The sequence below is a fragment of the Dicentrarchus labrax genome, unplaced genomic scaffold (genome assembly GCF_905237075.1).
Source record: "Dicentrarchus labrax unplaced genomic scaffold, dlabrax2021, whole genome shotgun sequence".
NCBI classification, from domain to species: domain Eukaryota; kingdom Metazoa; phylum Chordata; class Actinopteri; family Moronidae; genus Dicentrarchus; species Dicentrarchus labrax.
In genome coordinates this window covers 10923558-10950540 of record NW_026136715.1, presented here as the reverse complement: position 1 = coordinate 10950540, position 26983 = coordinate 10923558, and the positions used below count along the sequence as shown (strand labels likewise).

Genomic DNA, 26983 nt, shown 5'->3' with positions numbered 1-26983 from the left:
GGCTCAGTTTGCCCTTTTTACAGGCGACTGGCTGCAGAAATGCAGAAGCCTCTGTTTTTATTGTATGTCAGCAAAATGACTAAGAGCCCTCACCATGCAACTCACACTTTTTCTTCCTTGTTCCCCCCTCTTTTATTTTCCTCTTCAATCCCTTATTTCCTCCCCCGACTCCCTACCTACCCAATCTCCCTCTCTTCTTTTCCCATATCCTCACTTCAGATCGACCGGCTGGAGGTGAGCGGGCTAGGACAAACACCCCTGGCTGTTTCATGTGGAGCAGACGGTTCTTTCCAGGGAGGTGAGGATGGCACCCCAGACCCTCAGCGCACTAAGCAGGCAATTGCCCAGCTGCAGCAGAAAATCCTCAAGCTCACAGAGCAGATTAAGATCGAGCAGACAGCCAGGGATGACAACGTTGCTGAGTACCTCAAACTTGCCAACAACGCTGACAAACAGCAAAGCACACGCATCAAACAGGTAAAAATTAGGAGTTGTTGCACTCTGTGAAACTATTAATATGTATATTGATTAATCCAGGGGACAAGGGACACCCTGGTAGCTCACCTGGTAGAGCTGGCGCACCCATGTGTCAAGGCTGAGTCTTTGCTGCAGTGGACATAGGTTTGAGTCTGACCTGTGGCCCTTTGAAGCGTATTGTCCCTTCTTTCTCTCTAATTGGCTTATATTTGTATCAGGCTGGTAAGTTTATGTGACAATCAGTGCATTGACACTTAACCTGTTTGTTCAGTTTGTTCATCCTTAGAGGTAGGGAGGGAACTTACTAGATACATTGAAGTAGATTATTTATTTCAGTGTAATGTTTATTCCCCTCACTTATGGAACTCTGTTCTGGAACTGTCAGGTTTTTGAGAAAAAGAACCAGAAGTCTGCGCAGACCATCCAGCAGCTGCAAAGGAAACTAGAGCACTACCACCGGAAGTTGCGGGAAGTGGAGCACAACGGTATCCCTCGCCAGCCCAAGGATGTTCTGCGGGACATGCAGCAGGGCCTAAAGGATGTCGGAGCCAAAGTCACAGGCTTCAGTGAAGGCGTAGTGGATAGCGTAAAGGGAGGCCTCTCCAGCTTCTCCCATGCCACCCACTCTGCTGCCGGGGCTGTCGTTTCCAAACCCCGGGAGATTGCATCGCTGATTCGCAACAAATTTGGCAGCGCTGAAACAATCCCCTCACTTAAAGACTCTCTGGACGACCCATCAGTGGAAGAAGGTGTGACAGGTGCTGGCGGACGTTCGCTGGGCAGTGCAGGGCATCACCTCCAGCCCAGTCCCAAGTATGGTAGTGAGGATGACAGCTCTAGTGCCACATCAGGCTCAGCGGGGGCCAACAGCACCACAGGGGCCCCTGGAGGTCCCCCCAGTTCCAAGGGTAACACACTGGAGAGGAGCCAGAGCTCCAGCCTAGACATGCTGCTGCAAGAGGTGCAGGAGCTGAGGGAGGGCCAGGCAAGGCTAGAGGAGAGCCTTGATGGTTTGAAGAGCCACTATCAGAGAGAATACACAGTTGCAATACAAGCACTGCAGGAGGAACGCTTCAGGTACAGAGAGAAAAGAGAACATACGAGAAATGTGTATCATACATTCCTGAGCCATGTCTAGTTTAGCACGAGAAATCCCTAAAACTTCAACAGTATGTTTATTTTTGGAAACATACACCTGAACACATACTGATCATTCATATCATTTCTGTTTTATTACATTTTCTGTATCATCACAGGCAACACTCGCTGTGCTTGTGCTCTAGAGAGTTCTTTTATCAAAGCTAGGCCACAGTAGATAAAAACAAAACCTTGAACTGGGCCTGCTCTTAATAAATGGGTAGTTTCCACAGAGGTGCTGCACTTACTCTCAAAGCATATGTGCTATTTTTATCTATATTATTCAGCTTTTGAATGGCAGTCATTATCCTCCTATAAACAGTACTGTTACAATAAATGAACTCTGTTACTCAAACACATTGCTTCAGAATTTATACTGAACTGTATATTAAAATGTTACTAGCATCAGAGCTGCAGATAAGAAAATGTTAGTTTTGTTGTTTTGAGTAAGCAGTGGAAATTTAAATTGAGCCTCCACAAACGTGACAGCCACACCTGCAGGTGTCCTCTTTCTCCAAAGATCTTTGGTGTTATTTCAGCCCTTGTCCCCTGCTCTGCATATCTCAGTTTAGACTCAGACATCTGTGTGCAGCTTTTGTTTTGGTCTGTCTGTGGGCAGTTGGCCTTAAAAAACACAGTCACATTCCTCGAGAATGTTCTGACAGGAGGGCACAAAGATTAAGAGGACAGGGCAAGGGCAGGGAGGGGAGATATACCAAGCAGCTTACATAGTTAAAGAAACATGAGCATTTTTCTCCCTAAAATGTCCATCTGAGTCCAGAGCGGTCTGTGTTTGTCTTCTGGGACCAAAATAATTGTGAACAGAATGACCACTAAGGAGCTGTTTTCAGCCTGCCCACTGGGAGTAATAATTCATAAACCAATCATGTTGCTAAATAGTTCCTCACAGACTCAGTCAATCCTTTGCATAACCTAAAATGTGACTTTCTCAAGGAGGGCTTTAAATAACTATTATTTTCATTGTTGATGAATGTAAAGCTGAAACGATTAACCATCAGTAGGAAATTAATCTGCAGAAATTTTGATAATCAATTAACTAACTAATGGGTTTTTGAAGACATCAGCTCTGGGAAAATTTGATTTTCCCCATTCCTGATTTTCTGATGTTATAGACCAAACCAAGTAAATTATCTGTAGATTAATTAGTAATGAAAATAATCTGTATTTATTCTTTCTCACATAATGGATTAGTCCTTTATTGTATAGGCTTTTTTTCTATCTATTCTTTTCCTATGTTGGCCATCCAATTGTATGTGCCTGCCAAAATAAACAGCAGTATAGATCCCTCTCCTCCTGCTGGATACCTCCCATTGGCCAGTCTGACACCGCTTACTGTGTCTGATTGGCCAGTTGGATCAGCAGATGAGTAAGCATGTCCTAATCTTGTCAGGGCGACTCATCAGTTCAGTCAGGTGCCATGTGGTCAGCCTTCAGGGTCTGTTTCCACTAATTCCTGCATGTGTTACTTTGTCTAAGCTAGTTATGCCCCAGACTCTCACGTGTGTTTTTCTGTGTTTGTGTGTTCAGGTGTGAACGTCTGGAAGAGCAGCTGAACGACCTGACCGAACTTCACCAGAATGAGATCCTCAACCTCAAACAGGAGCTTGCCAGTATGGAGGAGAAGATTGCCTACCAGTCTTATGAGAGAGCCAGAGACATACAGGTCTGTCCATCAGCCTAACGTCCACAAGCACATGTCAGAAATAAATTAGCTTTAGAAATGAGCTTAGGATTACATTTTCTTATTCTCTCATTGAACTTAAAATTGGCTGTTTCAAAGATTGCAGACTGCTGTATAACTGAATTGTCAGAAAGGGATGATAAGAAATTTTAGAGGTTAAAGCAAAGTGTTCAATTAAATGGCCAGTTCTGGTCCACGCTTCTGACGAGTTGAGTCATTGAAAGCCATTGCAAAATAGCTGATAAACACACACAAAAAACTGCATTAAATTCCATCTTCTGACATTTTTGGATGTTGATGTTTAAAGCAATAAGCCACTTAACACACAATTTAATGGTTTTTTTGCCTTTACTGGCATATATAGCATGGGAAGATTTTTAAAATGAATAATCGTATTGGTAAATAAAGATATTTAAATAAGTGAACCTTTTAATCTTTGAAATACTTCTGTATTTTATTAAAACTCAAATCAATGTCATGAAATTTTGTCTTTGTTTCAGAGTGAGGCTTTTAGTGTCATAATGTCACCTAATTACATTAATAATCCTGTTTCCTGGCCTCATGCTCCCAATCTCTTAGCACGCTCAGCAGCTGCTACTTAATTTGGCCAAGTAGCTTCCGTTAGCTAGAGCAACAGCAATGCCAAAGTAATTCTGGACTGTTGTCAAAATAAGAGTGGCAAAATGACATTTCACTATGGTAAAATACAATTTTAATAATTTAAATTACTGGTTTATGTATGTAGTTTTCTGTAAATATTCTTATTATATTATTGTGTCTGTATTTAATTTGGCCATGTAGAGTTCCACACTAACAGATCTTGCAAGAAAAAGAACTCTACTTCTTTAACTTACTGATGTATTTAGTAATAAGCCAATGTGGACTGAAAGTTTAAGGTGGTCACACACCCTTAAACATGCAAAGGCATTAGCTCATTGTACAAGTTGACACTGTAAACATGAAGATTAGACAGAGAATCCAGTCTGTCCAACGTCTTTTGTCTTTGTTTCCTTGTAAATGACTCACATTACTTCAGTCCTTTCCTGCTGTCTGTGAGGGTTTGTGTGTGTGTGTGTGTGTGTGTGTGTGTGTGTGTGTGTGTGTGTGTGTGTGTGTGTGTGTGTGTGTGTGTGTGTGTGTGTGTGTGTGTGTGTGTGTGTGTGTGTGCCTGCATCAAGTGTATTTACAGTCTAAGTTGCCCCTTGCCTGCATTTATTTTCCCCAGCAGCAGGGGGCGGTGAAGGTCTATGAAATATACAGGCAGTTGCCTTTCTATTAGGGACACCTGTTAAATGCAACAGCAACCATAAATTCTACCATTACGAAGATAATAATGTCCAGTTTTGATTGGCAGAGATATTAATTTAACTATGTTTATGATTATGGCTTTTAGTGGTGCTGACCTGTACTACATCTTATAGATATCTACATGTTTATGTTTGAAGAAAATGACTTCGCTGAGTGATTTTTGTTTCTTCTGCGTGTCCTCTGCAGGAGGCGTTAGAGGCGTGTCAGACCAGGATCTCTAAGATGGAGCTCCAGCAGCAGCAACAGCAGGTTGTCCAGTTGGAGGGGCTGGAAAATGCCACAGCCAGGACCCTCCTGGGAAAACTTATCAATGTGCTGCTGGCCCTTATGGCTGTCCTTCTGGTCTTTGTCTCAACTGTGGCCAACTGCGTGGTTCCCCTGATGAAGACACGATCGCGCTCTCTCTCCACCCTCCTCCTCATCCTCCTACTGGCCTTCTTGTGGCGAAACTGGGACGCTCTCTCGGGGTACACACATCGTGCTCTACAGCCACCAGGATGACCAGATTGAAGCCAGCACATGTTGCTTTGTTGACACCAGGAGATGTAACTGTAGCTGCCGTCATGCAGGAAGTTTGAAGAACGTGATTGCCGTTAGGATGGCAGCGTGGCCGTGCACTGAAAATTCGGCTGAGCACATTCGGACACGGCTTGGAATCATGAAAAAGAGGAAGAAACAGAGTAGAGTTGAGAACACTCATGATTGTCACTTAGGAAGGACGAGACTGTTTACATTTTTAAAAATGAACTGTTGTGTTGCTACCCCTCACAGAATGCAACATTGTACTGTTTTTATCTTTAGAGTTTAATCAATTATAATGTATTATTTCTAATAATATTATTTTTATTTTGAACGTTATTTTATTCAGTACCATGTAGCATTACGCTCCTCTCAGTCTACATGAAGGGGAGTTTAGTCGTGAAACTGGGTTGGCGATTCGCTGAAAGGCCCAGTCTGATTGTAGAGACATACAAATGCAAATGTGATAACGTGGTTGATTGCCTGTAGGAAGAGAACTCTTACCTAGCTGTGATTGGTAGATTTCAACCATGGCTGAAAACCTTCCTGGGAGTTGCTCCTGTTTTGCTGTGATGAAATTTGTTCGGACAGAACATTTTGAAGGACTGACCATGACCTTTGAGTGTCATGATGACTAAAGACTTTTTGTGCTTCCTCACCATTTCTAATAGAAAAGATCACATGCTTTTACTTATTTCTTTTTTTTAAGTAAAACAAGAAAAACTGTGTTAAATGTGATTAATGAAACAAAGAAATGAAACAAACAGAATGAGCCAGCGTTAGAGGGGAAAGCTACAATGGGCCGCTCACCATAGAAACAGCACATAAACACACACAGAACATCTGGTTATTGTTAAACATCTGCCATATGTGCACATGTAAACAATACTGCATGTTTTCATTAAGAAAAATTACATAGGAATCAACTTTGCTTTTAAAAGCAATGACATAAGGCCATTGTCCAAGTAAAATCAATTTGCCAGGATAATTGCCTTCCCCCGCCATGTTTGATGTGATCAGGTTAGGAAGAGAGACCACTGGTGCTTATCCAGCTCCATCTCAGTTGGAACGGGTATGCTGCTCATATCTACAGCGCAAGTTGTCGCCACTGCCATGCCAGTCAAATGCACACTGCCTGTATGTGATATTGTACTATTCATCACACGTTCTCCCCGCGTATTCTTTCTGTAGCCGTCCTTTTTCTATGAGTACATCTTATGGTGTACTTCACCTTGTGCCAAACCTTAGTCTACCCTGGGATGCGTGAGCACCCAAAGGGTCCATGCTGAGAAGAGAGAAATGGGGAGCTCAGCAGGTCTTGCTTTTATTCCGATATGTCATGAATGTCTTGCCTGGAAGTCAAAGATGTACCTCTTTGGGAGACATAACTCTTGCAAGGGAAAATCTATTAGAGAATTCACAATCTGGACATGAACTTGACTCCAGATCACAGTCCTTTTCTCCTTGAGTACAGTTCCTTGGCTCGCATCCAGTCTTTCTTATTCTCTCTTTCTCATCTAGTCAAGGACACAACATGATGACATAGCACATTAATTAGTTCACCCTGCATTTCAAGCTGAGATGCTGATTTCCTAACAGATAGTGAGATCATTTGAACTGTACAGCTGCACTTTAGCACACGGGTGGATAACATGTAGGTCAGGCTGAAGTTTGAGAGACCTTTGATAGAGACTTCAAAGGTTGTCACTCTTTAAGACAGCAGTCTTGTGGGATAAGAAGAGTTGACTCAGGTCAGGATCACTGTCATCCTTGTCTGAAGATCAAACCCACAGAGAGGAATTTAGTTCATTTCTTGTCAAAACGTCGATAAACTCTATCCCTCCAAATTCAGACATGCAATTGTAACGATTTTGCCATTGCGGGTGCAGCAGACAAGTTGAGAATGAGCTGATCTTTGACCTTAGCCTGACCTTGCAGTAACACCTATGATGTAGGTTATGTGCTAGACCACTCCAGTGCCTTCTGATGTCCTTTTCAAGTGTGGAATAAATAAAAGTGCATTCCTGACTTACTCATGAGCCATCACTGTTTGTGACTTGTTTAAATTAATATCTGTGTGAGTTGTTATTCAAAGGGTGCATGTCAGCTTTGGGGATTTTATTACTGCATGGTAGGGTTTCCTTTTTGAATCCCCTTTTTGAAAGTCACCCCTTGCAGGTTCGCCATTTAACCACGAGATGGCGATATTTTGCTTTGAATGTAAGGATGTTCCTTGTCCCCCCTCAATGTCTGTGAAGGGCTCTGTTTAGTTTGTGTGAATGGTCCGCTATAAGGGAGGTGGGGGTCTAAACACAAGGAGGTGTCACTCCTTATCGGGAAGGAAACAGGTTGGGTGGAAAGCCCTTTAACCGCAGTCTTACTGCCAAAGAGTGGGCCAACAGGGACAATATTTTCATAATAAACACAGGAGAGACCACGTCCCCTACTTTATTCTACTGTTCTCTCTCTCTCTCTTACTTACACACACACACACACACACACACAAGCTTATTTCCGTTAAATGTTTGATTGAGCAGCACCAAACCGCAACACTCAGTCACACCTCGCCGGTGATATCTGATGCTGACAGCTCTGACCCACGGCGAGCCTGATCCCTGCAGGACCTCGTGCACGCCTCTTCACTGCCTCACGCACGCGCACAGACTGTTGGTGGCTCAGTCGCTGTGCTGTGCAGTTGGGGGTCATTATGTTGCACTTTATCAGAGCGCTTTCCTCCTTTTCTACACTGCCAGATTTGATGCGCATGGCTGTGCGCCAAGGTAAACACGGGGCGCACTTATCTGCCCCACTGAAAGCTGCAAGTGGTGGCGGAGGGAGCCGCGCGAGAGAGAGTGAGTTTGTCCCCAGAGAAGTCCACAGTAAATAGGCACAAGGATTGCGCACGGTTTAGCATCAACTTTAATTATTGCATGTATTCAGAGATAACACTTCTCGGGCTCCCCTGCAAACTGATTTATGCAGTGTCTGACACATTCGTGTTCGTTTCCCAACTAGGGATCATTCATTTCTATTCAGAGATGTGAGCATATGCACACTCCATCCAGAGACAAAAATGCTAACCATATTCGTGCATTTTGAGTGGGGGCGCATGTGTTGTGCTTGAATATTTATGAGGTAAAGCGCGCAAGAAAGCTATGTTGGATAGATGTGAATGTCAAAAACCGGAAAGGTGTGCTGATGTGCCCATCTGGTAGCACTTTCACGGTGCTTACTGTGCCGTATGTGCCCAAAACGGAACCCTCCGGATCTGCAGAACTAATCTGAGAGCCGGGGGACTGGGGAGCACAGGAGGTGGGACGGTGACCCGTCATTAACCCCGAGATGAGCGGAACCACGCAGGGGCGGAGATCCATCAAATGGCCTATCTTGAAAGGAACAGTTGATGGTCATTACAACCTCATATGGCAGAATGAGCTCGCATTACAGATTGAATAAGTTCATACCAGACATAGTTAAAATATTATGTTGTAGTTGGATCCAAATTTCACAAGTTTTAAAGGTAGCAGGAGAAATGGAAAAAAAAAACATTCTCAGCACTAATAATTTAGTGAGCTACATCTAATAATTGTACAGTGATCAATCACAGCAGGGTGACAGTGCCACTCTTCAGGGTTCATGAGTTGAAACCCCTGTTCCCAGAAAAAGTCCAAAAATGATTGAATTCACACTTTTTAATGCTTTATTTATTAATCAATTCTTGAATAAGCCGGACTAACACATGACTCCAAACAAGTTTGACCCCCTTTCTGCGGAAATGACATAGTCCAGAAATGGCTCATCAACAAATCAACTTATACTACTATGTGTTTCTATCAGGCTATTGTTTAAAGATCATAAACATCTCAACGAGGTCTTGTGGCTCAGTATGCCTCGGGAGAGAGGCTGCTGAGCTGCACAGTGGGCAGAGAGGGACAGAGGAGGCAGCCTGAAAAGGAAGCACGACTCGCTTATCGCGTCATTCTGGGTTTAGGCGTTGAGCAGGAAACAGCCTTTCCTCTCGGATTGTCGCAGTAGGAACAAACACACAATTTTGTCTTTACTCAATGCACCCCTCGGCACAGAACACGCGGAAGCCGGTCAGAAGGAAAAATGCCTCCTTCTATAGCGATAGCTGTTCTGCTCCTCGGCGTCCTGGCTTTGGAGACGCGCCGGAGTGCCAGCGCGCTGCACATCCAACAGGCATTCGCGTCTCCAAATCAGACCAATAACTTCGTGGTGGACCCGGTGTCCAGAAAGGTCTACCTGGCCACCGTCAACACAGTCTACCAGCTGAACGGGACCTTGACCGTTGAGGTAGAGAAGAGGACCGGGCCGGTGGAAGACAACCTGTTGTGCCATGCGCCACAGCTGCCCCAGGCTCCGTGCGAGCATCCCAAATCGCTCACTGACAACTACAACAAGCTCCTGAAGCTGGACCGAGAGCAAGGGGTGGTGGTCGTGTGTGGATCCGTGTATCAAGGCTTCTGTGAGCTCCGAAAAATGGAGAATATTTCAGAGATAGCGGTGGAGTTCCCACCTCAGGGTGAGAAGACTGTTTTCCCCAGCATGCTCAATATCGCTGCCAATCACCCGAACGCCTCAACTGTCGGGCTTATCTTCAAGAGCCACGGGGGAAACACCCGGCTTCTTGTCGGGGCGACTTACACAGGGGCGGGCACCCAGTTTTTCCCCAAGAATCACAGCAAGGAGGACCTGCGCTTTGAAAACACCCCAGAGATCGCCATCCGCTCCTTGAACATCAAGGATTTATCCCGACTTTTCACCTATGACATTAACCCTTCAGAGGATAATGTATTCAAGATCAAACAAGAGGTTAAAACCAAAAACAAGCTCAACTTCGTCCACGCTTTCATTCAGAAGACTTACTCCTACATCGCCTTTAATAATGATGCGAAAATGGGCCACAAGGAGAGCCAGCCCAACAGCATCCTCTCCAGGATATGTCTGGATACCGAGAACCCCCGAAAACCCTCCGGACCGGAGAGCAGAAAGCTCACAGAATCCTACATCCAGATGCCTCTACAGTGCGGATTTAACGGGAACATTTACAACCGGCTGCTGTCCGTTTACCCCGCGGAGATCCACACAGAAGACGGGAGGACCTCAGAGCCGTACCTGTTTGGAGTGTTTTCCAAGGGGGACAGAAAGTCTGCTCTGTGCGCTTTCAAGTTTGGAGACATCGAGGAGGAGATCCGACAAGGCCGCAGGAACTGCTCCAACTCTCCCAGCAGCGATGTTCAGGTGCTGGATAGCGTTATCCAGGGCTCCGGGGCAGCCTGCATCCAGAAGGGAAACCTGGTGGTAAGGGCTTATGGATTTCTTTTATTAGCCAACATGAAAAATATTACATTTGATTTGAGTTTGATTTGATTTTATGTGGCCATATAGTGCAAAAGATGTAAATTTCATTAAGGGAATTGGTCTAAAAGACTAATTCAACAGAAAAAAAATGGGAATAAATCTAGTTACTGAAGCAGTTCCACTTGAGCCAAGTTTTCTGTAACGAATGTCAGTGAACAGTAGAATAAGAGACAACATTCACACCAAGTGAACAACAAACTGATTATTAATCACACCAACAGATTGTTGCACTTTATTAAAGAAAAAAAAAAAGCAGGGCAATATTATACTTTTATAATTATGTTTTGATTTCCTATCATGCATTGTTTTGTAAACATTATTGGATTCAAAATGGATATATAGAAATCTGAGCTTTAGTTTAATTTAATCTCTTCCACCTCAAACCAGAGTTTTCCCTGTATGCCTAAACACTACATGGCCGACAAACCTCCATTTGATTCTGAATTATGAAAGCTGTCAGCCCCTTACATTTGTTCTGACCCTACAAATAAGACAGACTCACTCATGAGTGCTGTATCTCTCAGTCAGACAGTTTCCCATTTTTGCTACAACAGTCATCCTCTTTAGCCCTAAGGCTCATGACTTGGAGAGAGGATCTCCCATGTCCTGAGTAGAGGTCATGATAGCTGGAAAGATGCTCCAGAGCCACGCTGGGGGTTATGGGAAGGGTGAGATTACTTTCACATCCAGCAGCTCTCTGTTGTCTCAAATATGAAGAGAGGAAGGTTTTTTTTCAGTTCAGTATTAGGCATGTTTGTTTTTTAATCGAGTGTGTGCTGCTATCTATAACTCAGCCACAAATATAGCACGATGTCAGTGAATAAAGAGCGGCTTTGTCAGAAACACATGGTCAGATATTATCTTGTATTTTCAATACATGCTTTCCACTAGCATACCAAAGTAAATATTTGCCCTTAGGGAAACTTAAGCATTGCACCCTGTATTTGCCCCCTGTGTTTTCCTTCTGTGTTGATGCTGTCTGATAATAAAAGCAGAGAAAGGTTTGCACAGTTTCATAGGAATGCAGTGAAATTCCAGCTTTTCATTGTGGTGGTTTTGACTGACAGAGCCGAGGTCAAAGGAGGCTGTCCCGCGACCGCTGTGCTGTCAGGTCAGAAAGTCACCTTCCTCGCTGGCACTGTCTTGTCGTCTGTGGCCCCAGGGCCACTCCTCCCGTGACCAGTTTTCTGAATACTATCTCAACTGGCCCACAGGCCTCCCTGAGATAGACAATTGCTCAGTTCAAAGTGGTTGCATGTAGGGTTTTCTTGCTCTTGCTGTAATAAACCCTCACAGAATAAAAGTTTGTATTGTCTCAAGTTTTAGATTTGTATTGCCATGGCCACTGAAATGTGATCTTTTTTGTAGTCGACAGTCTGAAGGCCAACACTGAGGGAAAGCCAGACACAATTTATGATAAGAGGGACGAGGCCGCGAGCAGAAGGGCCCGTGGGAAACGACTCTACAAATATCCACTGTGCTTAATTCTTTTTTTTCCTTTCTTTCTTTCTTTTTTTTTTTTTTTGCATTTGCGTGCTCTAAAATATTCAGAGAATTCCCAATAGATCCTGGTATTCATCCAAGCATGGCACTAATGTTTTATCATCGCCCGCTGAGGATTTGACAAAAGCAGAGTCTTATGAGTGTTGAACACCCTTGTAAGCCCTTTTCAATTCACTGAGATGTGATTTAGAAGAATGAGCTGCACCGTTGTGATAGCCACTATCAGCTCTTGTTTTCCACTTTACTTTCATCATAGAGCGCTCTTTTTTTTTTCTCTGTTCTTTCCTGTTTTCTAATCTGTGCTTCCATATGAGAGCTGATGAGCACTGATCTCTCTCTCTCTCTCTCTCTCTCTCTCTCTCTCTCTCTCTCTCTCTCTCTTTCATTTTGTCTGTATTCTAGTTGCAGCCTGAGCAGCTGGACTGCGGCGCGGCCCACCTACAGCACCCTCTTGCCCTACGGAGGCCCCTGAGGGCCATTCCACTGGTTGAATACTCGGGTCTCAGCTCAGTCTCTGTGGACTATGTACACAACCACACTGTGGTTTTTCTGGGAACCAGTAATGGACGACTTCGTAAGGTGAGACATATATGACCACCAGCATACACACGCACACAAAGCTTTCTAAACTAACATAACCTCAGGTCAAAACACAGTTGCAGCAGATAATCATCACCACAGAATGGACTTAATATTTTTAATGTGATGGAGCCCCTCGAGCTTGGAAAAACTATAACAGTAACAGTTACGTTGTGCCGCTCTGATGTGGCTGCCGAGTCTTTCAATAAACCAAACTTAGGTGTGTGATGAAACACACGAAACAAGAAGGAATGCCTGCTTTCATCTCGTATAAGTTCTCAGTCACCCCTCAACCTCCCTTGCTCCATTCATCCATGACCCATCATGGCCCATTAAGTAGTCCTAATCATGTGCTCTAATGTTCCTCAGACCTGGTTATTGTCTGAGAGATCACCAGAAAGCCGTTTAACAAGATCGGCTGACGACGCATGACTCAGTCCTGCCTTGTGGCCGTCAGCTTCAGAACATCTGCAGAGGGTCCAGCTTGTGAAAACCCTTTCCCGTCTAATTAACAGCATTCCTTAATTCTGTCTCAGCCACATTCCCAGTCGCCCCTGACTGAGCTCACTGAGCAGCAGCCTGCCTTTCGAGAGCCACAAGCTGCTTCTCAGCTGTCTGCGGAAACAGCATAACCTGACTCTGAAAGCTTTCTGACCCTATTGTTTTTGCATTAGGCTGGTACCTTTTACAACATTAAAACCATTCTGCTCGAGGGGTGTTTTGTTTTGGGCCCAGTAAAAAAGCTCCTTGTTTCCCTCCCCAGATGAAGGTACTGTTTTAGCCCCGGCTGAGCATGCAGTAATTGGTTTTTGGATGGTTTATACCGGATGCACAAAAGTGGTTGGGATGGTGTAAGCAACTGCATATATGAGTGTGTTTGTGTATGTCTGTTTGCTTGATTGCAGGTTTGGCTTTGTTTTTTAGGTGTTTGACTTTGTCTGTAGGCCAGTGTGAGTGGTTTAGTGATTTCATGTGTTTACTCAGAAGAATGCATACCCTGTGATTATGTGCTATATGTGTGTTCTCTCTCAACCTTGTTATATAGGGAGCACAGTATTTCTGTGACCTTGGGCGACAACATATGCCATGCTTTTTAGCTTTACGTGTCTTTTATTGTTTGTGTATGTATCTGTGTGTGTGGCAGGGTCTGTCTGTCAGTGTGTGTGTGCCCTGAGGATAGAGCTGTTACAGAGGTTAATGGTGCTGTTAGTGTGTGTAATGTGATTCTGACTGTGAGTTTGGCTCAGGCTAAACACAGGGGAACAGTGGTTGAGATTAAGTTAGGCCTCTTTTACTGTCTTTGAGAGAGCCCTCAGTGAAGTAATTTGTAATTACATGCATTTTTTAATGAAGTCTCTCCCTCCCCATTACAGCTGACTTCCATTTTCTGCCTCTCGCAGTGTCCGCCTTTATCTCACTCACTCTCGTCCAATTTTACTCCCTCAGTCAGTCCACCCCTCCACTTCTCAGTTCATCGCTTCATTGTCTCCTCTCTCTGTTCTTCTCGTACTCCATCTCAAATATAAAAGGCCCTTTGATTCATTTTGCAAACAAACAGACTTTATCTCCCTCTATTCTCTTTCTTGTTTTGTCTCTCCTGCCCCACCTCCATCTGTCTTTATTCTCTCTTTTTTACACACAGGTACACGCACACACATACACACAGAGAATGAGCGCACAGCAGCTGAGCACTCCCTTAGTTGAATGGGGTCTTTCATCTGCAGGCAGATAGACAGAGAATGGAGTCACAGCGACCTGCCAGTACAGCAGGTGTTTTGTTGGTTGACCTGGTGGCGCACTGTGCCACAGCTCTCCTCACTTCTCCTTCACCCTGCTCCTACTCTGCTCCCTGTCCAGGTGTGTGGGCTACTGTTTACTCGCTCCTCACTGTGTCACTCTGTGTATGTGTTTGCAGTCGCTGGGGTGTGAGGTGAAGACATAGCACAGCTGCTTACTATCTCCAAGGCAGAAGATGTGTGTGTGTGTGTGTGTGTGTGTGTGTGTGTGTGTGCGCGTGTGTAGATGAGTGGGTGGTGTTATAAAAAAGACAGCGATATTTGCAGGTTGAGATAATGTCTCTCTTCACAGGTTAAGCCAATGGTTTACTAAGCTCCTGTCTGCTCTGGTTTAACATTAACCAGCGCGTCTCAGTGGGTGGTGATGGTTTTGTATGTTTGTCTGTGTGTGTGTATGTGTGTTTGTGTGTTCAGCGGATGGAGAAGTGAGACAGCCCGTGCTTGTCACCAGATGCTGGTCAGTTTGGCAGTTCCTCAGGATGGCAGGATGTCTCCATTGATGGGAGACTCGACAAATCGCAGAAATAAGAGCTTTCACTGTCTGCGTGACAGGAAGTCTCACTCAGCACAGTTTGTTTTTCTACATATCTGTGTGTGTGTGTGTGTGTGTGTGTGTGTGTGTGTGTGTGTGTGCAAACGTGAAAACATGTCTACCGTTTTATTATCTTGAGCTGCAGGAAAGCCAGTGTGTAGATAAAAATTAATGCTCGGCCAAGCAAGATTAGGCACACTGCTTGAACAAATTTGAGGAGGGTTGAACATATACAAGTATTTTGAAATAAAGATTTGTGTTTAAAAGAGTACATTCAACTAAATCTGACTATTATTAATACATACATTCAATACATAAACTACTTTTTGGGGTCTGCCTTGTGTATCTCAGTCAGGTTCAGAAGAGTTGAAGTTGAAGTCAATATAAAAGAATGTATTTATCTCGCTTAAACACCTTAGTGCTAGGTAGCAGTTGCCTCAAAGTTACAGGAGTGATCATGATGTGGATTGCTGGTGAGAATTCCCTCCCAATTATGTGGGGAGGAAGTGAATAAAAAAGAAACTGCTTCTGCTGAGGTGTTGCTGAGCAAAACACCTGTCCCTGAATTAACTGAGCTGCTCGATGGAGCGCCTTGGTATCCGAGTGGTTACAGTGCATGCCACATAACCACAATGTCGCCGGTTCAAGCTGGCGACCTTTGTTGCATGCTCTAACTGTGCCTTCCTGCCTACCTTCATCACTGTCACTCTCCACTAAAGGTGAAAATGCCATGTCTAAAGAAAACTCATCTGTTTGATAAACAGAAAACAACTGTGGTTATGTTCCCAAATTTGTTATTTTGTATGAACGTGAAGCAAGATTTTGCTCAGTTGACTTTTCCTAGCTGAATTAACCTTAAAAAAAAAAAAAAATACCACCATTCTGCACCTGCTCCAACGCTGTAATCCAACCTGTGTCCTCTGCTCTGATGTCTTTTTCACAGCTGACCCTCTTGGCGAACATGACCTTGGCCAATCAGTGGACACTGAAGCTGCCAGCCAGCGAAGCGGTCCACCACATCATGACCTTCGACCCCAGCGACAGCAACTTCCTTTATCTCATGACCTCTCACCATGTAAGAATGTGGCTGCAGGCACTGGCTCCAGTCTCAAGACATCTGTTGATGCTCCTCACCTCTGTCACTGATTTATTCATGTCAGCATGGAGAAGAATCGTAATACCAACAATCAGACCTCTTTTCACATCCAGTGAATCTTCCCCACCTCAGTTTAGCTGAACCCACACACATTTGTGGCAACTTGTACAGACCTACAATAGGGTTTTGCACTACATTTCCAAACAAATGGGTTTCATAACAGTTGTGCTTATGACAGGATGTGGTTGCACCTCCAGCACTTCTGTTGCGCAATGAAAATGCAGTGATTGCACTTTGATTATTTTTGTATTTGTCATCAGCTAAAACTACTCCTACGGGCACCAAGTGGAGGTTGGTGTGTAAACACATAATAAATGAAAATAAAATATGTCTCCATACTAAAAGAAGTTATAACTGTTGACAGATACTATGCTTAGGGACAGTACTTAAATGTCCTTGAATCTGCTTACAACTACAGTATAGTGAGCTATAAAGCATTTATTACATGTTTATATGTGGCTTATAAATGCATTAATCAATTATCAAAATTGTTGTTGAGTAATTTTCTGTTGATTGTTTCAGCACTAGTTCTCTGTTAAAAGCCTGCACAAATCTTGAAAAAATCTGTCGTTTTCACCTGATGTACCCTTTTTTTAAGTGTGTTTTATGTCTGTGCTGTTATGTGCAGATGCTCAGGGTGAAAGTGGCAGAATGTGACCAGTGGAGGAGCTGCAGTGAGTGTTTGGGAGCAGGCGATGCCCACTGTGGCTGGTGTACTCTGGAGAATCGGTAAGAAACACACAGTTTGTTTTTGTGTCTCTGTCTGTTGGTTCTCCATCCATCAAGTTAACTGTCCTCAGACTTGTTCTCTGTCCCTCTCAGCCTTCTCTTCTGCTGCCAACAAAACATATAATTCAATCAAATTATCATATGCTTTGGTGTCACGCACATGCTTTCTTTTTCTCCGTTGAGAAAATGTGGAAATGTCAACTGTCTTTGCTGTCTGCGTTTAAGCAGCGATTCAGCTGCAATTGTTTATATGACTGATTGATTTAAGTTAATGTTCATTTCCAAGCAATAAAAGATCAGATTGATGGCATAATAAAATGATTTGAGCTTGTCGTTCTGATACTTTTAGTGTTTAGTAAATCAATAAAAACCACTGACACTCGTTGCAGGTTTTCATCATCCTCATTCTCAATTTCAAAATGTCGCGCGGATGAATGAGTCTTGGCAGTAACAGAGTGTGTTTTGGGGTTGGCAGGCTGTTTTTGTATCGAGCAGAATTGATTTGCTTTTCATTAGGCCTCAGACTGGGGAGCAACATCATTGTTCGGAGCAGTCCCCTGGTTCTTCGGTAGTTTTGGGAGAGAATGACAGGCTGGGAGCGCCCAGCGAGGAGTGACTTGGCTGAAGTGTTACTGTGAGCGAGCGAGAGTACACTGTGATTAATGTGGCTCTGTCAGGACTGGCTCTCTGGCTCTGTGCTCACTGGCTTTCAGGGAGAATATGTGTGGTGTCGAGCTGTGTTTATTTGTGTGTCTGTGTGTGTGTGTGTGTGTGTGTGTGTGTGTGTGTCAGTTGGTTGCTTGGTGATTAAAGCAGATCAGACGAGATAGTGAATTTTGTGATGAGTTGCGCTGCATCTCTGGGAGGCTCTGGCATTGCCAGGGGCCATTCAGAGCTGGAAGAGTGGAACTGATGAGAGTTGTGTGTTTGTGTGTCTATGTGTGCGTGTGTATGTGTGGTCAGACTGTCTCGCTGTCATCTCCCTGTCTCCTCTACTTATTTATCTATCTGTCGTCTCTTTATCCCAGTCCCTTTCTCGCTTCACTGAATTTTTTTTACCCTCGTGATTCTCTCTCTCTCTCTCTTCAGCTTCCTTGCTTTTTTTCCATCCTTGCCCTCCTATTTTCCAGTAGCTTTGAGAATTTACCCATCCCTCCCTCAACCTCCCTCTCTGTCTTACTAGTCCTGGTCTCCTCCTCCCCCAGTGCCCTTGTCCTCCTCTCTATCCCTCTACAAAGGAGCGTTGATTGTGATGATGGTGGTGGGAGGGAGAGTGCACACTGGCTCTTTTGACAAGGAAATGTCAAAGTGTGTAAGCCTGTGTGTAAGTGTCAGCGGGAGTGTGTGTCGCTGTCTGGCTCTCAGAGGCCAGGGAGCTGATGTCATGAGTGTGTGTGTGTGTGTGTGTGTGTGTGTGTGTGTGTGTGTGTGTGTGTGTGTGTGTGTTGATGCACTGTTTGGCCAGTCATGCCAGCCGCTGGGCTGGCACTGTGGCCTCAGAGCCCAGGGGATCAGGGGGTTGATGTGTGGGGGTGGATGGTCTCCTCCATCACCTCGCTGTCTGATAAAACTACAGTCACTGAGTAGAGAGTGAAAAAAGGACCACTAGAGAACTATCTCACAATCTGTGAAGCCACCACTGTCTCTGTGGGTGTCTATGTGATTTTATGCATGGCTCTGACGTCTCTCAGCACGGCTGAATATAAAGTAAGCATGAAAACATGTCTGTTCGCTTGTTGGAATCAGCATTGTTAAGGAAGAGAGAGCTAGTTTCTCTGCCAGAGATAAAGCTTAGTCCTTGATCACTCTTTTCATGTTGGAGTTGGTTTAATCTGCCACATGTCACAAGAAAGCACTTAAATATCTTTATTTGAATCAAATTATGCGTCATGTGCCGTCTTTGCTATTCACAAATTATCACGCTTATCTGCATGTGCTTGTCTCACAGTGACTTTGTGTGTGTGTGTGTCTGTGTGTGCAGTTAGTGCATCTCATATGTTCTCCTGCTGTTCAGCAGTCTCACTGGTTTCCCACCTTATCTGACATACAGACACTTAAGAGGTGATGAGTTTTCTCAGGTCATATTTTAGCTGCAGATGTTGACTCTGTTTATTTTAAGGAGCTGTTTGAAAAGCTTTTATAGTCAGCATGCTGTCGCGAGGCAGGTGAGGGGTACATGGTGAATTGAGTATGTTTGTGTGTGTCTACTGTATGTTTATTGTATGAATATTAGTTGTTCCAGCACTTTAGAGAAGAGAGAAGCTTTGAATGTATTTGTCCTCACTGCTGCACTTGACCAAATTGTTGTTTGAATTAGCAGGCAAGTCATGAATACATTTTAAAAAGGAATAGAAAAAAAAGAGAAAGGAATTAGATATCATGATGTGAGTACAAGTCTTACCAGCATTCGCAGGCTGTTTGTTGATGTTCATCTGAGACTGCATGTCTTTTTCTTTTGAGATTGTCAGACGAAGTTTCCTGGATGTCTCCTTCAGTTTATACCAAGTGACATCTATGAAGTATTCAGTAGTTCAAGATAAAATCTGGAGTTTACTTGATAATCTAAATATATTCTTCTAGATGGAAAACAAGGAGGCCGCTTTTCACCAGTTGTAACCCAAGAGGGAGTTATGATTCACTCCATGATTTCAAAATCCATGGTTAGTCATCACAAACGTTTGTAATTATAATCTTAAAGACAGGGCTGAGTGAAATATCAGAATATATCAGAGTATCAGAAACAGTCAAGTATCAAAATTAGCATTAAATTCTTTGTCAGGTCTTGTTTACATACTCTTTGGTCAAATATGTCCGGATTTTAGACATGAAGACATCGATTTATACGATTTTATTTCAGCAAAGTTCTTGTTTGAGAAGTTTGGTATGTTTAGTTAAATAAACCAAAAGGGAAACAAGATTAAAGAACAAAATTCAGACTGAAGAGTTTACAGCCACACTAGCAGCTTAGTGAGGCTGTAGTCAGCCACAGCTAAATGCCAGCAAGCTAACATTCTCATAATTAGGAGCTTACATGTTTGGCAGGTAAATCATTTTTACCATGTTCATCATCTGAGGATAGTGAGAATTTTATTAGTTTTGCAGTTATTTGGCCATAAAACCAACTGTTGGACAGATTAATACATTTGATCTGATGTGTATTTATAGTCCTTACAGTAAGGTACGGTAATAAAAGTTAAATACAAGGATAATTTTGCTTTCTGTGCTGAAACTCAGGTATCTTACTGACAGCAGTATGAAAAGATTTCAGCAATATCCAGCCGTACTCAAAGAACGACCTTCAGAATGAAAATTAAGTCGTACATTTCCAGTGTATTACACTATTTATCTGTAAATCCATTTTAGTGTGACTGTTGAGTTTGCTGAGTGTGTTCAGAGTTTATGAGTTTGTTTGTGTCTAGGGGATTTTTGTGTGGCTTGCAGAGCCACTCAGTTCTATTTTTAGTTAAGCAGCTGACCTCACAGCCCCTCTCAGTCCCTCAGTGCCAATGGGACTGAGAATCTGGACATTCACTTTCCGGAAACAAATACTCACACTTATAGGCATGCAGGCAAACAGACACACACTTTATTTTCAAACAACTATAGAAGGGTGAGAGGGAAGTGGGATGTGCCAAACTCATTATGTGGCATGTAAGGGCGTTGCTAAATGGGGCCTCTTTGGTTTCTTCTTACTCTGAGGTCACTTTGTCCTTCCAGTCTGCACTGCAGATGAACTGAGCTCTGTGCCAACGGCCAGTGAAGTTCATTAGTGAAGCAGAAGTCAGAATGTGAGGCCACCTTGCTTGTTGAATGCCCTCTTACAATTCCTCTGTCCTAGACATTCATTATACTCACAGATGGGCACATGCACACTATATGTTCTATGCATGTCTGCACAAAGACACATGTTAATGGATGCACTGTTGGTCCGCACAGATTAAGAATGAGTAGTATTTTTATTAAACTATCTGTAACTGCCCCCTGATCTTAGCGCCAATGGCATGGGTTGCCATAGCAATGTGTGTGACCTAGAGTCAAGTAGTCTCTTGTGTTGAGCCAGACAAACTGACAGCCGAGGTCTGAATGTGGCATTACGAGACCAGAGCACCTCATAAATCTGTGGGAAGCAGACCATGAAACCCAACGGTGAGAATTCGTCAAGTCCTGGAATGAAATGGAAACACAAAAGTTTGTGCCCTCCTCTCACAGGATATAATTTTGACCCTAAAGCTCTGCATTCGTGCACCAGTCTGGTTGTCCAATTACTCTTTTCTGTGCGGGCTACTAAGAAAACATGTTCATGAATTTCTGGAATTCAGTTCCTTTTTTTTTTCACGTCATAAATATTCCATGTCATGTTCAGCATTGGAAATCTCTGACTCATTGTGCTGTAATCTAATCTGCACCAAAATATGATAAATATGATCACTGAACCAACATTCCTGTCTGTCACTTCATCCAGATGTACCATCCAGAAGGAGTGTTCTCAGGGGCATTTGGCACGCTCCTGGATCAGCATGGGTGAAGGCCCGCAGCAGTGTCCGTCCATGACCCTGACACCCCCAGAGATCAGCATTTCTGCAGACATCAAGGTATCACCAACTCGCTCCATATTATTGTCTTCCATCGCATCCATTTCGCAAGTAAAAATAGACATTACTGTTCTTCATCAAGGTATGTTTGTTATGGGGGTAGTGTATTTAAAGCTGATGAAACAAGGTTGTGACTTCGGCTTTACCGCATGACCACCTTTATAAGCTGACACCTCTCAGTATTATTATGCACACTATTATTATTACTCTGCTGATATTCTCATGCCGACACTGTATGCTGCAGCAGCTCACTTCACCAACCCAACCTCCCCTTTACAGTGTTTAGTAAAGTTTACTTTGCTAAAATCTGATGTTAAAGAGGCTACAATCGATATTTATTATAATAACAATGTATCAAATGACAATGTGAAAAACAACGTGTTTGCTTATAAGTTCACCATATCAACTTAGAACGTCACGTCAACGTTGTGTCCACAAAAAAACAATTATTGCAGGATTCATTTTTAAGTATTTATGAGGAGTGAAACGCTGTATGCTAGCTCCTTATTCACAGTGGGTCTCCAGTTAGAGAGATTGACACACAAGCAGTGTGCATCTTGATGCATTGTATTATGAGTAAGTTGTATGGTATCTGGACTAGTAATTACAATGGTAAGCAACCTTTTTATCTAAATCTAACTATACAACCATTGACTTTAACCGATCAATTCGTTGATGTACAGTAGTGTCTCTGGCTGAAATAAATTAAGTGGCCTGATGGGCTGCTATATTGACATCTGTTGCTGTATAAATCAATTCTACATAATAATTCTACTTGAGTTTTGAGCATGTCTGAAAAAGCAATAGAAGTATGTGCAAAATGTCACTCTGCATACCAAATGTGCTTGATTTTTGAGGGTGCTATTGATGAACACTATTGTTGCACTATTCCGAACTAAAATGGAGGACCTTCTCACACCTGAAAAAAACATTACAGGAAATTCGTGACTGCGGAAAGACAGCTTCTAGAGTTGGTGTGAAATTTTAAAAAAAGCGCGTTGTCTTTTTTAGATTTAATTTGCAGTGGTTTTCCAAAGTGGCAGTTTAAGTGGCATCTGTTGGCACTGATCTTCTGTCATTAAAATGTTAAAGTACTGTAGTTTGTAGTAATTCAAACTGCAGAAATCGTATACTATGAAGAATATATACTGTATTTCTCCCACATTTGCAGTGAAAAAGTGATTTTTTATCATTTTTCAGATTTATACTAACAATATCATATTATTAAGAACGTAAACTAAGTGATTCCAATCCAATTTAAACAGGTTTAGACCAAAAAAAGGCACAAGGGCTCCCCTGCCACACGCAAAATTAATGTTAAAATAGGATAAGCTCCACCATAGCTTCTTGACTTCGATGATAAGCATCACCTATCAAAATCTGTCACCTTATACACTTCACATACACCTTGTGTTGTATGGATTTGGGACGCAGAGAAACTGTCAAATATTGAGTGCTACATAACACCACCTGTCTGATTTTAATCAAAGATGGCAGGACAAGATATTCTGGCAAAAAGAGTGCCTGCATCATACTTGGGGTGTGACATGTAAACTGTTGTTTTCAGTGATTTCTTCCAGTCAGTATATCATGTAACAGAAGCAAAATAGCAATATGATAATTAGCTCCCTGGATTTTGACACTTGGAATGTATTTGACCTTTAATTACAGCTCATAATTAGACGAGGCTGAGAGACGACAGGTCATTAATTGGTTCATTAATTGTGGATATTTGCTTGTTATGTAGGTCAGTTTGGCTGGGATGTAATAGATCTACCAGCTGCCCGATTCACAGGCATCCTTTCAGAGACACAGGAAGCTCAGCTCAAGGTTGTCTCTCTAAACAGGAAGCAGCAGGCAGGAAGTCAGGGCCTCAGCCAGGAAATGATCAATTCCACCGAACAATGGAGTGGATTTTTAAGACATGTTAGCGCATGTCGCTGGCCACTTCTGCTTATATCTGCTGAGCCATTCAATATGTCATCTTGCTCTTCCTCTCTGCTTAACAATTTGTGCCTGCTTACTCCCCCTGTGATTTTTTCCTCACATTGAAATCATTAAGATGAAATTCAGTCATGTCAGTGAGGTGTTATGTTTCTCATTATACGTCTGTCATACTTCATCATGTAGCCAGATATAGATGTGAATGTAGCACTGTGCCATCTGTTTCTTCATTGCACATTAACTTCTTAATTTCTCTGCCTGAACTCCTGAACAAGTAATGAGGTAATGCCAGTAATGCCACTGCCATTTGCCCCCTAATGATAAACTGTACAAGCTACTTGATTTGAATATGTATATGTGTGTGGGAATATGTTATTAATTTCTTTTAAGATGAGTAGTTATTTATATATGCCCCTATATCTGCTCCTGTTCTAGGATGTCGGCATTCTGATAAATGGCAGTGTTCCTGATCTGGTCGGCTCTCGGGTGGAATGCGAATATGGGCCGGGTGTTTCTACAGCTGCCACAGTGCACCTGGACTACGGTACCGCTCAGATCCAGACCTGTCCCTTGCTCCCTCGAGAAAACTACCAACCAATCCTCCCTGGAACAGGTGAGACTGAGCACAAGCATCCATTTGGCTGTGCGCCAATGCTGCAAGCCATATCTCTCTACACAATAGTACAGTTACAGTACATGATTCATTTTTTCAATTTTTTTTCTTCAGACCACGTTGAGCTGTATTAGAACAAATGTTATTTCCCCTTTAATCTTTCAAAATGCAGCAAAGTCGGTCTAGCATGAGCATGTCTCGCTGTCTAGTTTGTGTTATGACAGTGATACCATCTCGAATGCTTGACACATGCGGCATTGTTTACATGCCTTTGTTTCTCCAGATCATCTGACTGTTTCTGTGGCGATAAAAGTGAATGGCACATCTGTGGTATCTGGGAGCTTCATCATCTATGACTGCGAGAGGACTGGAGCAATACACCCCAAGACATCGTGAGTCACACATCCATTGTCCCCGCTGTTTATCTCAAATTCTGGATTTATTTGGGTGTTGGTGATGCTTGGCCAACTTACAGCATCGTTCTGATCCCTTTAATCCTAATTCATTCACTTAGACGCAGTAGTGGAAAGTAGCTAATTTGTTCAAGTGCTACAGTTTTGAGGTACTTTTCAGATAAAAGAGGTCAAATTGTCCAATATTTAACCAAAAAAGCAAATATTGGAGAAAAGTCCATAACATTAATAAAATTTTCTCCAGCACAAGTTTCTTTTTTCTTCTTGCCTACCAAATGAATTATCTCATGATCCTCCAGGTTTTTCTTGTGACGCTTTGGAGGGGCCTGACCCCTAGGTTGGAAACTGCTGGACTCAACTACCTGAGCGTATAAACAAGTAGTTAAAAGTAGCTTTACCTCAAGCAGCTAAAACAGTAAAAACATAATGATCCTTTAGTATTAAACACATGATAATGTTATGTCCAATTATATATTGGTCACAGAGGTCATTTTACCTCAGAATGTTTACTTTTTACTTTTTATGCTTTAAGTACTTACTACTTAAGTACTTTTAAAGCAAGATTTTGAATGCATGACTTTAGAGAGTATTTTTAAATTGTTTAATTTGTACTTTTACTTAAGTACCAGATCTGAGGACGTCTTCCATCACTGCTTAGATCTTTAACCACTGGCTACTAGTTTTGCAGATCCTTCAAAACCAACTATCCTAAATGAGACCTAAATGTAAACTACGATTCTAGCTATCCCTAACAAGCTATAGCATCACTCAAATGTCAGCTTTAGTCTCTATAGTATTGCAGATGTGCACATATAGCTGGAGGCTGAATGAACAGCGAAGCTTCTCTGCCTCGAGGACCTTTGTCCCTAACCTCTTGCTCTAGTGTTTATTCCCCTGCTTTCTATTTAGGTCTCAGTGGGTAAATATTGCCAACACGTCCTCTTGCAGGGCTTATTGTGTATTTGGCTTACTCAAGGTTTCTCAGTGCAGGATCAAATGTGGTATTAATATGCTGTAAACGTTAAGCCAAAGGAAATTGGATATGTATGTCTGGCTGGTCATGTTGATGTTTGTTTTTGTGAAGGACTGCGACTTGTATGGCCTGGTCTCAAAGGGTTCTCTCATATCTGGAGGCAATCCAGCTGGCTTCCTCTTGCATGTTGGACCATGTCAGAGGATCCACTTTATCTGATGGGCAGATCTTAGGCTTAGAGGGGCATTAGTGTGAGTGCGTGTGTGCGTGTGTGTGTGTGTGTGTGTGTTTGACTGATTCCCTAAGATTGAAATCGTTTGGGTGTGTCCCTTTTGTTCACTTTTTGAAAACAGCCTGTAGGTGTGAAAACAGCAGTTGCAGGTACATGTGTGCAAGACTGCACCCAATATGTGCACATGGCCTCGGTGCTCGGCGAGGTCCAGGAGTGTGAAATTAGACGGTGGTTTGTTGAAGGTGATAATGAGCAAAGTGCCATTCTCACAGGATGAGCATTGGGCTGCAAACTGCAGAGCTGCTATACTCTATCTGATTTTAATCACTTCAAGCTGTTTTTTTTTTATAATCCCTAAAGAGAGTCTTATGAGCCACTTCTCCTCAGTGAAACTAGATGGTAGAGACTCTTTGTTTTGTGCTTCTTCACTCAGATTTCAGATCTTAAACTTTCTTGGGTGTGGGTTTGTTTTATGTCATCTACATGAGTGTTATTAGATAATGATGTCTGTATAAATCATCAGTGTCACATTAACAGTACAAAGGGTTGTACAATAAACCACATATTAGGACCGTGACTAACGAATATGTTAATTATTTGAATAATCATTTCATCATTGCGCTATAAAATGTTAGAGAATGGTAAAAAAAAACTAAATAAATAAAGAAGTGTCGTTCCATTGCAACAGTCCAAAACCTAAATAAACCCAATTTTCTATGACATAATAGTAAATAGTAAAACCAAAAAATCCTCACTACTAAGAAGCTGTAATTTGGATATATTAGACATTTTTACAGTAGGTTGAGAAATAACAAACAATTAATTATCAAAAAAGTGGCAGATTAATTTTCACTCAATTAATTAATTGATTAATTGACTAACAGTTTCAGTTCCACCAAGTTTAATGAGTTGTTTACAATCTGAATATCTTTTCCAAGATAGATTTACTAATCTGCACTTCTTAGTTAATAAATAAATTGTCTGAGGCCCATGTAATTAAATGGAGAACAGTTGCAACAACCAATGACAGAACTTAACCAACAAGAAGCTTAACCAACCAAGTAACACAGTTCAGTCCATAAACGTTAAAGGGCATCCATTCATTGTCACAAAGATACTCAGTCTGAGAAAATAGTTGCATGATGTCATCTGTAGCTCTGAGGAGAGCATTTTAAAGTCGGATGATGTCATAGCGATGTCATCCGGTTTATCTCAAATAAAGCTTGAGAAATATTTTACGGAAAACCTGTGTTGAAAGACTTTACCAGGATAAAGAACGATGCTATTAAGTTGTATTATGGGAAATTCAGGTTCCAGCGTTTTGGAGCTTGACTCATACTAGGGACTAGAATTCAGAATATTTTAGTCTCTACTTATTCAATTTTGACCATTATTT

The 26983-nt window shown here is 42.5% G+C and overlaps 2 protein-coding genes across 8 annotated transcripts in view; both read left to right on the top strand.

Moving 5' to 3' along the window:
• Nucleotides 1-7175, top strand: part of tmcc1a (transmembrane and coiled-coil domain family 1a) — a 40752-nt gene extending 33577 nt beyond the window's left edge. For all 7 annotated transcript variants that reach the window (XM_051425246.1, XM_051425243.1, XM_051425245.1 and 4 more), the window contains 4 exons: nt 220-477; nt 863-1554; nt 3163-3298; nt 4811-7175. In XM_051425246.1, the coding sequence (XP_051281206.1) occupies nt 220-477; nt 863-1554; nt 3163-3298; nt 4811-5125 (1401 nt within the window). In that variant the 3' untranslated portion in view covers nt 5126-7175. The remainder of the gene's footprint in view (nt 1-219; nt 478-862; nt 1555-3162; nt 3299-4810) is intronic.
• Nucleotides 7176-9072: 1897 nt separating this feature from the next.
• plxnd1 (plexin D1) overlaps nt 9073-26983 on the top strand; it is a 60652-nt gene continuing 42741 nt past the window's right edge. Inside the window, exons 1-7 of the mRNA XM_051423927.1 lie at nt 9073-10465; nt 12431-12607; nt 15879-16010; nt 16720-16820; nt 21283-21412; nt 23792-23969; nt 24253-24361. Coding sequence (XP_051279887.1) covers nt 9254-10465; nt 12431-12607; nt 15879-16010; nt 16720-16820; nt 21283-21412; nt 23792-23969; nt 24253-24361 — 2039 coding nt within the window. The 5' untranslated portion in view covers nt 9073-9253. The remainder of the gene's footprint in view (nt 10466-12430; nt 12608-15878; nt 16011-16719; nt 16821-21282; nt 21413-23791; nt 23970-24252; nt 24362-26983) is intronic.